Below are 12,396 nucleotides of genomic sequence, written 5' to 3'. Positions count from 1 at the left end.
ACTCTTTTGTAGCACATAGAGATTAATAAAAACCGCACTTCTGGAACAGTCCTTCCTACCTTGAAAACAAACATTTCTCCTCGGAACAGAGCCACAGTATTGAAATTTCCATCACATATGTTGGGTTTGCTGCCTGGAGCAGAAGGCCTGTCCCCTAAAGGAGGCCTGGGAGGCCGTGAATGTCTGTCATGTTTTCTTTCTGAAGTTGAATGGATTCTGCGGACAGGAAGGGTTGGTAAAGGTCTGGTGGGTTCCAGTGGCTCAGCAGGTGGACCTAAGCAAAAAAGGAAGGAGGGAAATCAAAAAGCGGTTGGGACTATTTTCCCCACTACATTAAACATTGTCAGCCAGCTTGAGCATGTTTTTCTAAAGATTTTATCAAAATATTTCCTTTGTCTATAAACTGCAATATAATTTTCAGTGTCCTGCAGCATATTGTACTTATACTTTTGGATAATATAATTACCAACAATATTGGATTTTTCTACATAAAGTGCTTCAGCTATTAGTCTAAATATCAATGGATGCAACCCTTTTATGGTTGCTGTGGAAGGTATTGTGGATCACATGCGGGTAAGGCTTGGAATTTTTTTTAAAAAAATTAAAGCCGTTTATTATTTTCTTGCAAGTGTGGTGAAGATATTTATTGGGTTATGAGTCACTCCAGTGCTCAGGGACATGTTTATATTGGATTGCTACAACCTGGCAGTGCATTTGCACACTAATGCAAGCTAGAAGTGCCATGGTACTGCAAGCTGTCATTCAATTATAATGTTGGATGGAGGGTACTGAGATGTGGAGATATTGGCAGGGAGAGTCAGGAAAGGGTGCTTTTCTTATAGCAGACAAGGGCCAATTTGTGGTATATCCAGAGCCATTATATTTATTTTGCATTTTTCTTTTTTTAATTGATTTCCTGGGTGTGGTATTACTATAATGTAGGTATGTTTGTAATTCATCTTCTTCAATGAAATGTTTATGGTTTTATATATTTAATGTTAGAAAGCTTTTTTTCCCCCTTTTAAAAGCTTAAGCAGAAGGGCAGTAAATGGCAGAAGAGACCTATCTCTCAAATAAATTGGATGCCAGATGGGTGAAGCTCTCTGGAAGATAAGCAGAAACTACCAGGCAATGACTCCACAGCAGGAGCAGGGCTTCTGAGAGGCAATGTCGGGACTTCCAGCCTTTCACCCTGCAGACTTCAACAATTTGCTACACAGAGGTTGTTGGATACAAAGCATTGTGATAACATGGTGAAAGCTGTGGCTCTTACTCTCTTTAAAGCTTTTCTTTTCTCTTCCTCTTTATTGCTTTGAAGGAGAAAATTATTCTAATGCTACAGAAGGGAACTCTTAGTGATTACCTGAAAATAGGGAGGAGAGAAAGGATCAAGAAACAGTAATGCGGTCTTATGAAAGAAACCCCGTGGGGAATGGCATTAGAAGTCCATCCCTTGGCATGAGGTTTGTTGACATGGGCAGCCTAAATATTTTTGGGCATAATACTAGCCCAGGTATGAGATAAGGACAAGGGGTGCCAAGTTTGCCTTTTGTAATGTTACATGTGCTAGTCAATAAATGTTTGTGACATTTCAGAAACTGCATTTTACTTTATGGTTTATACTCAATAGTTGTCCTTGCTATAGTTATAGATGGATGGATGGATAGATAGATAGATGGATAGATAGATAGATAGATGATAGAGATAGAGATGTAGATATATATAAGTCTGATCTAAGCATAGTACATAAAATTATCTACCACAATGTCCTACCTGTCAATGACTACTTCAGCTTCAACCGCAACAATACACAAGCAAATAATAGATACAAACTCAAGGTAAACCGCTCCAAACTTGATTGCAGAAAATATGACTTCAGTAACAGAGTTGTCAGTGCCTGGAATGCACTACCTGACTCTGTAGTTTCTTCCCCAAGCCCCCAAAACTTTAAGCTTAAACTGTCTACTGTTGACCTCACGCCACTCCTAAGAGGTCTGTAAGGGGCATACATAAGTACACCTGCTGCCTACCGTCCCTGTCCTAATATTCCTTTTTACTTACTCTTTTCATGTATTCAAATTATGTTTATACTTTTACCTGTTATCTTATATTTGATTGACAAAATAAATAAATAAAATAAAATAAATAAATAGTGGTGAAATCGCATGCTACCAACAACAGCTTGTTTTGGCTTGACAAAATGTCATTTCCTTACAACTGATGCATTCATAGAAGCAACCTTCATTTGCAGCCAGCTCCATGTTGCATATTTCTCACTGAAGGAATCTCTGTTTATCTCATAGCAAAATAGAATACTTTTAAAGACACCATTTTAGATTCAATAATGACTGTGGAGTTTGAAGTGCCTGAGCAGTTTTCTGAAGACATGCCTTTATTTCAGTGGTGGGACATTCAAAGGATTCATGATACTCTTAGCAGTGCAGTGCAGGAAACCAAGAAAACTGCATTTTCTTCTGAGGAGGCTAAGGTCAATTTAAGAGGTAAAATGGATGTCTTAGGTGTTAGCCCATCAAATATTGGTAATAAAAAAATAAATAATAATTTTCCCACAGTAAACTTCATGAAACAAATTTGAGAAATGTCCCCACTCTTCAGAATCACAATTTTGGTTCTATAAATTATAGAAAAATCATCTGAAATTATGGTATAAGGAATTTATCTTACCATATATCTTCTGAATTCCTTGAAGGTCATCTTGGGGTAACTTAAAGTTGTGTGTCTCCATGTACTGATAAAAAGGAGCCATAATAGCACTAGGGTCATTGGAATGCTCAAGGCCTAATGCATGACCCAATTCATGTACTGCAACCAGAAAAAGATCATTTCCTATAGAGGCAAAGTGTGTAACTATTAGCTTCTGCATTAATAGGACAAGAGTTCCAATCACAAGCTTCACAAATTCTTATTATCACATCATTATAGCGGTATAGTAGTTATGGCTTTACAAAGAAACTCAGGCTACATCTGAATATAATTGCAATATCTATTGTGTCTTTTGTATGCTGTTTCTATTTGTATAATAGAATTAACAATTTTTGTGTATTTAATTGAGTCAATATCATCTCAATAGTCCTGGCAACAATATCAAAACCAGTATCAGCTACGCAAATTAGTTCAGGTTCAGAGACAATTTTCTAATATGATGCCCTGTACATGTTTTGGGATTATGACTTACACCAGTCTTAGCAAGCGTAGCACTAAGCAATGCTGCTCATTTAAGATAATTTGATTCTTGCTAACAAGATTTTGCAAAAGGCTGCTGATAGTATGTGACTAAGCTATCGAAGACATTAGTTGTATTACACTGTAAAATGTACAATTAATTTGAGGGGAAAGAATTTCAGAGGTCAAAGTGTCTTCTGTTTATCATTTATCAAGGCACAAAGTATATAAACAGGCAGTTTTAGACAATGTACAGTCCAAAAAGGCAAAGTATGAAACCTAAGTTTATAATATTATGCCCCAAATCCAGGTAAAATTTAGAAAAAATATTCTTAGTAGCACTTAGAATAAAGAGGGCATCCTACAATACTATGAGACAGCCCAATATCAATTTTTCTTTTATCGTAGTTTTAGTCATTCATTCTTATTTTGTACCTTAAGCCACTAAAATTTATAGAGCTAGAGGTCTTCAAGATGCTTATGCATGTACTTTATATCCAGTGTAAAACACATACTCTGTAAGTGATCTAGTGCTTTCTGATGTCTACATGAGGATTCACAATGGAACACGTATCTAACTTATTTTTCCATGTTCCATAAGAGTGGAAAAATGTAAATTGAAATAAATAAGAATCACTGACTTTAGCAATGATAACTCAGCAAAGAAGATCACCTAACGACTTTAGCAAAACCATATTTTAAGAGAGTATGTTATTCAAATATTAGCACATTTTTCTCAAAAACATATTGTATTTTAGGCTTTTCAGTTAATAGTTTTAATTATGATTAAGTTTCTTGGCTTTCTAAAACATAATGGCACATGTATAAGTTAAGCTGTCTACAATAGAAAAAATAGCATAAAATATTAATTTGTATTATTATAATGCAAATTACATTATATTGTATTGTAATTAGAATATTCTCATTATGCTTCAGAAAATTTCATGCAGATGGGATGAGGATGGGGGAAGAACACAGAATAATGTACATTAATATATTGCTACAAAATGTTGTAGAATTTATAATAAATGTAGAAGTTACAGATTTTTCAGTACAGCATCAAAATATATATAGGAGTGCATTCTATTAATGTTATGTTAAACAAAGCTAACAATAAAAATACCATTGCAAATGAACTCTAGCAGATTAAATTGTATCTTTACAATTTGCAGGACTTTCCTAAATGGAAGAATTTATCTAGATCTTTTAGAAAATAATTTTTGTTAACAAATTTTAAGAATAATAATAATAATAATTTTAAAAGTGTAAGTGAACACTAAACATACAAAAACACTAACAACCTCTATATGCTGTATTACATTATTGGTTCTTAATTTTATTATGTACTCCAAAATAAAAACAGTGGAACACAGCACTTATTTGTTTCTTGTCATCTTAAAAAAGGAGAAATATGTTTCAATTAACGTATCAACATAATTGTCCTTCAGATATTTTTTGCATACAAGTATTTCTGTATAATAGTATATGTGCCATTATTTGTCAGCAAACATCTTATATAAGTTCGGTAACTCTGTTCCATTGCTGTATTATTAAGTTTACATCTCAAAATGTAAAAAATTATCTTGAGATCCTAAATGGCAAGATTGCAAGTATTTATTTACTTATTTTTATTTATTAGATTTATGTGCCTCCTGCCCATTCTTCTCAGTTGCTGCTCCTTCTCAACTCTATCTAGCTAACTGCAGGAACAGCTGGTGTGTTAGGCTTTAAAGTGATAGGCAGATAAAACACAAGAGGAAACACCATTTGACAAAAAAAAGGGGTGGTGGTTTCTGCATATTTTTTGCTAATTCAAAAGTTGTGTCTGGGAACGGTTTAGCATATGGTAAATCAATAGGTGAGAACAAATTTTAAAAATGAAGAAAAAAATAACAGGCAATACAATTAATCCCTGGTATGAATAGGAATAATACCAATTTTATAATTATATAAAATCAGTATAAACCATTCTAATCTGCCTATAACATTTTTTGGTTATTTAGCTATATTAACTTTTGTTATCATCATAATGATAATATGGTTAGCCACAAATTCGTCATATACTGTATTTCAGGTGTGTATCTTGAAAATAAATGTTAGATGATCCTAATCTAGGTGCAGCATGTTGAAATATCACAAATAAGAAGGACACATGAGCCTGGGAGACAGACATGTTGAAATAAATGATAGACTTATTTAATTGCTTATTTTATAGAATAATAAAAAAATACCTGTATTTAACATGCATATTGCACATGCAGTCAACTTATACAATAGAAAAGGAAACTATTAAGCATGGATAAAAAAGCTAAAATGTAAATGTTCAAATGGACAGTTCAAAAGAAGCAGTGCTAATATACCTGTTTTTATTTCAAAGCAACCTATCAAATCAACACTTGCTTGAATAGGAATTTTTTTTTTTTTTTGAATTTAGTAATAGAAATTCTAAATTATTGGCAAAGATGGCGAAAGATAAAAGAGAGAAGAGAGAAATTGGAGTTTTGATAGATGATAGAGGTATAAGATGTTATAAAAAATTAGAGAAATGTGAAGTGGTTAGAAACTTTTTTCAGAATCTATATTCAAAGAAACCAATTAATCGGGGAAAATTGCAAAGCTATTTAGAAAAGTATGTGGTGAAAATTGATCAAACATATAAGGAATTGATGGAAGAAGATATAACACAAGATGAGATTAATGGAATAATACAAAAATTAAAATTAGGGAAAGCTCCAGGTGAGGATGGATTACCTGTTGAGTTTTATAAAGAATTTAAAGAATTAATAATACCAAGATTGCAAAAATTATTCAATGGAATATTACATGGTGGGGAAGTACCTTCGTCATGGAATAGAACGGTGATATCCCTAATTCCTAAACCAGATAAAGATTTAGAAAGGATTGAGTCCTATCGGCCCATTTCTTTAATTAATCAGGATGCAAAGATATTTACTGCTATTATAAGTAATAGATTAAATAGATTTATAGATAGATATATAAGTTATAATCAAGTAGGTTTTGTGAAGGGTAGATACATGAGTGATATTGTTAGAAGAGTATTAAATATTATAGATGTAGCTGAATATAATGGTGATAAAATTGGTATAGTATCATTGGATATTTTTAAAGCTTTTGATTCTGTACAATGGGAAACTATTAAAGTAATTGTGGAGGCTTTAGGCTTTGGTAATAAGTTTATACATGTTATTTCAAAATTGTACCAAAAGAGCAGTGCAAGAGTGAAGGTGAATGGAATATTAACTGAAGAGATAAAATTAGAAGCTGGCACGAGACAAGGATGTCCCTGTCCCCAACATTATTTTTATTGGCTATGGAAATATTGACAAAATGATAGAAAAGATGAAGAATTAGAAGGATATAAGGGTATAAGATAAATTTGTATGGATGATACTTTAATTATTTTGAAAATGTAGAGAAAGATCTGAAAAGATATATAAGCATTTGATAGAATTTGAGGAAATGACAGGATTGAAAGTAAATTGGTCAAAGTCAGAATTATTGATGGATAGTAATGGTAATGAGTCTGAGAATATGCAAGAGCAATTTGGGATAAGGATTAAAACACATTGAAATATTTGGGTATAGTGCTTTCACTTAAGGTTAAAGAATTGAAAAACTTAATTATGATGTGGTGATTAACGAAATTGAGAAGAAGATAGATAAATATAAAATTTTAAAGTTGTCTTGGTTTGGTAGAATTGCAATGTGTAAGATGATGTTGCTGCCTAAGTTCAACTTTTATTCGAGATGCTACCACTAAATTTGACAGAGAAAGATATTGAAGGATATCAGAAAAACTGGATAAATTTTGTAATGGTGGCAAAAGACCCAGATTAGTGAAGAAAATGTGGTATCAAAATCAAAAGGAAGGTGGATTAGGAATCCCCAAATTATTTAATTATTATTGTGCGTATGGTATCCGGATAGTGGTAAAAATATTAAAGGTGAAGATAACTATTGGAGAGACTTAGAGTTAAGGATATAGAAATTTGGATCAAGGTGGTTTTAGATAAAGCAAATTTAAAATGTGTAAGTAGAAGTTATTGGTTAAAGGGATTAAGTAAAATGTGGAATAAATTTGTTAAAATTTTAATTCCGGATATGATCTTTTTGGGGGAGACAATTGGAATTTGGCCAATTAAAAATAATATAAAACGTAATGAAGTGATTAAAGAGGAAAATATAGAAATTATTAGAGATTGGATAAAAGTTATGGGAAATGAAAGGAGGAATAAAGAAATTATTGAAAAATTAGGGTTAAGTTGGTTTGAAAAATACAGATAGAAAATGGACAAAAAACTAAAGGAAAATTATTCGATAAATAGATGTGAAACTGAATTTGAATATTTAGTATCTCGGATTATGAAAGATGAAATTGGGCTAAAGGGACTCGTTAGTAGGGTTTATAAGATTATAAATTCTGATGAAAAATTACAAAGAGTGATGAGGACAAATTGGGAAAAAGATCTTAATATTGAAATACCAGAGTCAGATTGGAATGTGAATTGGAAGAGTAGAATTATGAGAACTTTATCTATAAGGATTAAAGAGCACAATTATAAAGTTGTTTGGAAATGGTATTTGACTCCAGTAAGATTGTCACAAATGGATAAAAAATTAGTAAAAATGTTGGAGATGTGAGATGGAATTGGGGACTTATGAACATATGTGGTATAATTGTGATAAGGTTAAAAGTTTTGGCAACAATTGGAGAAAATGATATTTGAAATGATGGGGAAAGTAATAACATTGAGAGTGGAAACTATATTATTGTTGGTAATTAAGGAAATAGAATTAACAAAATATGAAAAGAATTGATTAGAATTATGATTATAATAGGTAGAATTATAATAGCTAGATATTGGAAACTAGATGTGATTTTTAGAATAGAAGAGTGGAATTCTGAAATGTGGAAATTAGCTTTAAATGATAAAATGACATGTGATATTAAAATTAGAAGTGGTGTGTATAAAGAAGATATTTTTTGGAAGACTTGGAAACCATTTGTGGACTTTGCGCTTGGAACATTGGACGCTTCAGTACCTGTACCTCGAGAACGTGGATTTTGGCAATCATGAGGATATATCCGAAGACCCAAATCTTCCTTTTATGTATAGCACAAGGGTGTAATAATGTATTTTCTTTTTGTTTGTTGCAAAAAAAGTAATAAAATAAAAAAAAAAAATGTTAGATGATCCTAATCTAGGTGCAGCATGTTGAAATATCACAAATAAGAAGGACACATGAGCCTGGGAGACAGACATGTTGAAATAAATGATAGACTTATTTAATTGCTTATTTTATAGAATAATAAAAAAAATACCTGTATTTAACATGCATATTGCACATGCAGTCAACTTATACAATAGAAAAGGAAACTATTAAGCATGGATAAAAAAGCTAAAATGTAAATGTTCAAATGGACAGTTCAAAAGAAGCAGTGCTAATATACCTGTTTTTATTTCAAAGCAACCTATCAAATCAACACTTGCTCAGACTTAGGAATGCAGAACCACTAAAGTATATATAAGCATAAACTCCTAGTTCAATATAATTCAGGAAAAGGGGCATCTTGCCACTCCTGGCAGTCATTTTCAATGTTGGCGGTCCTTGACAGCCATCTAATTTACAGAATTTTTAATTGGCTTCTTCACATCATTAACTTGATATGTGGGAAATGTAATGGACTAAACGGATCCATTTTTCTGGGTGCCTAAACCTAACAGAATGGTCCTTTGCCTCTATAGCTGTGCTTCCAAATGTAACTTTCCAAATGCTATTCATCAGAAAATTCTGCCTAGCTCCTGGTCAATGAAAGAATGTTTTGGATGGATCCACAGAGATTCCACAAACAATAAAAGTTTCATCTGGATAGCCATCTGGATAGAAGTATCTGATTTTGTAACAGTCAAGTTTTTCTGCAATCTCAATTGTCCAATGAACTAATGAATTGTATAATATGCAATATGGTTGCAGGGCATTTTGAAATCCAATATTATGTATCAATCAAGAAATCTAAAGCATCTTGACTGTTCTATTCTCTTCCCTTGCAAAAAAGTCTATATCAAATAAGAGTCTGTATATTAAAGATCAAAGCAGAGATCAAAGCGCCTGTATATCAATGATCAAAGCACACAACAGAATTTTCAAAGAAAAGGCCACACGCCCCTTTACATTATTAATTAAAAAGAAGAACTCTGAAAGGACTTGCTCTGCAATGTTATTTAGGGCAGAAAGTTGTTTGTGTATTTGACATACAGATTCAGGCACCACTTTACATAAAGTCCATGGTTAATGACAGTAATTGAGATTGGAATATCCATTGGATGCAGCACAGTGATAAAATGTGATGTTACATGACCGCATTGCTTAGCAACAGCAATTCCAGCACCTCCCTTTGCCAGTGTTAAGGGAGGATCATGGATCATTAAGCAAATGCCAAGAAGCTTGCAAGCAGGATGGCAGGCAGGTAAGGCTTGATACCTGACACAAGTGCAGCAGGGCGAAGGGGTGGCTATTGCCAGTTGGGGGAGGGTGCTTAAGTGGCCAGCAAGGAGCAGCATGAAGGCCAGGGGCAAGGCCAGGGGTGAGAGCTCCCAGGCAGTTGAGGGTGCAAACAACTAACTATGACCTTTCCTGCCAACTTCCCTATTGACAATCATGTGACTGCAGGATGCTGCAACTGGTGTGACAGTCAAATGGCCAAGCACCAGATCACTATCAGGTGACTGGGTGGGAATTCTGTGATGGCCTGAACATTGAGATTCAGTGCTAAGTCTCCTTTTTCAGCACTGTGATAAAACTTCAAATGAATGAATTCAAGTCTTTATGTTTTGTTATCTTTCTATTCTGTTCTGCTGTCTCCAGATGTTGCTGCAACCACTATCCAGACTTTTTTGTCTTTCTTATTGACAGTTGTTAAGTCTGGGGTATTTCTTGCAAATCCTCCAATATATCATTGCTGTTCCTTGTCATGCTGCTGTTTGTAGCCAGTCTGTGTTATTATAATATAATATAATATAATATAATATAATTAATATAATATAATATAATATAATATAATATAATATAATATAATATAATATAATATAATATAATATAATATAATATAATATAATATAATATAATATAATATAATATAATATAATATAATATAATAATATAATATAATATAATATAATATAATATAATATAATATAATATAATATAATATAATATAATATAATATAATATAATATAATATAATATAATATAATATAATATAATATAATATAACAACAGAGTTGGAAGGGACCTCGGAGGCCTTCTAGTCCAACCCCCTGCCCAGGCAGGAAACCCTACACCATCTCAGTCAGATGGTTATCCAACATTTTCTTAAAAATTTCCAGTGTTGGAGCATTCACAACTTCTGCAGGCAAGTCGTTCCACTTATTCACTGTTCTAACTGTCAGGAAATTTCTCCTTAGTTCTAAGTTGCTTCTTTCCTTGATCAGTTTCCACCCATTGCTTCTTGTTCTACCCTCAGGTGCTTTGGAGAACAGCCCGACTCCCTCTTCTTTGTGAGATATTGGAACACTGCTATCATGTCTCTCCTAGTCCTTCTTTTTATTAAACTAGACATACCCAGTTCCTGCAACCGTTCTTCATATGTTTTAGCCTCCAGTCCCCTAATCATCTTTGTTGCTCTTCTCTGCACTCTTTCTAGAGTCTCAACATCTTTTTTACATCGTGGCGACCAAAACTGGATGCTTATAGTAGCATCTTATAGTAGCTAACCAGGCGATCTACTGTTTCTTCAGCTTCTTTGCAGAGGTGGCATTTGCTGTCAGTTTCTGTCTTCTTAGTTCTGGCTTTTTATGTATTTAAGTCTTGGTTTTGTGCTGCCAGAATTAGACCTTCTGTCTCTTTTTTCAACTTTCCTGCTCTTAGCTAGGGGTGTCAAACTGGAGGCCCGCAGGCCAGATGCTTCATGTGCAGGCAGGCCACATCTACCCAAGCTCCACGAAGGCAAAAAACCTCACGATACGTCATGTGACATCACATGATGCTATTGAGTTTGATACCCGTGGTCTTAGTCATTGCAGTGTCTTATTATCCGCTTTGCCTGCTATTTTTTTAATGTGCTGACCATATAACACCTTGTCTTGTCATGTCTGTTTTCTGTTCTTCATTTGATCTTTCTTGTGAGCCAGTTTGGTCTTTCCAGTACTCAGTAAGCCTTTCTGGTATATTAGCTTCACTGCATCTTCTTCACTATCCTTCAGTTATTATCCCAATACATTTTTTTCTTCTTCATCCAATCTAATCTCGTTGCAACATTCCATGCCCACCTATTATTATAATTGTTCTATACTTTCTTCATCTTTAACAGAGCAATGCAACCTCAATATACAAAATAGAAGTTAACATGCAAAAAGGAAAATATGTAAAATTAAGTACAAATATGGTTCTTAGAAATTAAGAAACTAAGAGACTTATTAAAATAATTTTTAAATCCCAGAAACAATCAAGAATCTATTTTGCTGTAGCACTCTCAGCACAGCTGAACACTTTAAGTCCAATTATTTTTCACCAGTGCTGTGTAACAGTCTCAGAGGGTGGCTGACTTCATACTGTGGTATTACAGAAATGAATCTTATACTAGGGATTTAAAGGATCTGTATTTCCAATATAATCAGCATAATTAGAGAACATTTTACACAGAAGCATTGTTAAAAAAATTAAATATATTTATAGCCCAGCATTTCTGGAAAAGCAGAACTACAGGGTACTGCTTCTCCAAATTAGATTTGGTGGGGGTGGTTGATATCATACTTTCAGATCCAAATGGACAATATTTTCCTTGCTCATCATACTAAGCATAATGGACATGTGGGATTAGCTTTCTTGGAACATCTACCACTAGTATTGATAGATATTTTTGTTCCTTGTGACTTCTGAATTATGAAAATTTGTAGAGGTTGCATATGTTTACTCTCCAAGTTATATAAATCTAAATTATAATCCTCTTCCTTTTTAAAATCTAGAAATTCATTATTCTGTTTCAATTGCATGTGCTGGATTTTAGCAATACACTGCCTGTTCCAGAATTATATACAGAATTGCATGGTTCAGGAAACAGATGACCACGATGCACAAAATGGGAAACGATAGTCACAGGAAGAAACACAATCATCAAACTAAAAGTACAGG

The 12,396-nt window shown here is 33.3% G+C and overlaps 1 protein-coding gene across 6 annotated transcripts in view; it reads right to left on the bottom strand.

Annotated features, from left to right (window-relative positions):
- MMP24 (matrix metallopeptidase 24) overlaps positions 1-12,396 on the bottom strand; it is a 53,048-nt gene that overhangs the window by 9,269 nt on the left and 31,383 nt on the right. For all 6 annotated transcript variants that reach the window (XM_058176514.1, XM_058176509.1, XM_058176510.1 and 3 more), the window contains exons 5-6: positions 2,686-2,847; positions 60-274 (exon numbers count right to left, since the gene is read on the bottom strand). In XM_058176514.1, coding sequence (XP_058032497.1) covers positions 60-274; positions 2,686-2,847 — 377 coding nt within the window. The remainder of the gene's footprint in view (positions 1-59; positions 275-2,685; positions 2,848-12,396) is intronic.

The sequence above is a fragment of the Ahaetulla prasina genome, chromosome 3 (assembly GCF_028640845.1).
Source record: "Ahaetulla prasina isolate Xishuangbanna chromosome 3, ASM2864084v1, whole genome shotgun sequence".
Classification (NCBI taxonomy): domain Eukaryota; kingdom Metazoa; phylum Chordata; class Lepidosauria; order Squamata; family Colubridae; genus Ahaetulla; species Ahaetulla prasina.
This window is presented reverse-complemented; position numbering and strand designations above follow the sequence as displayed.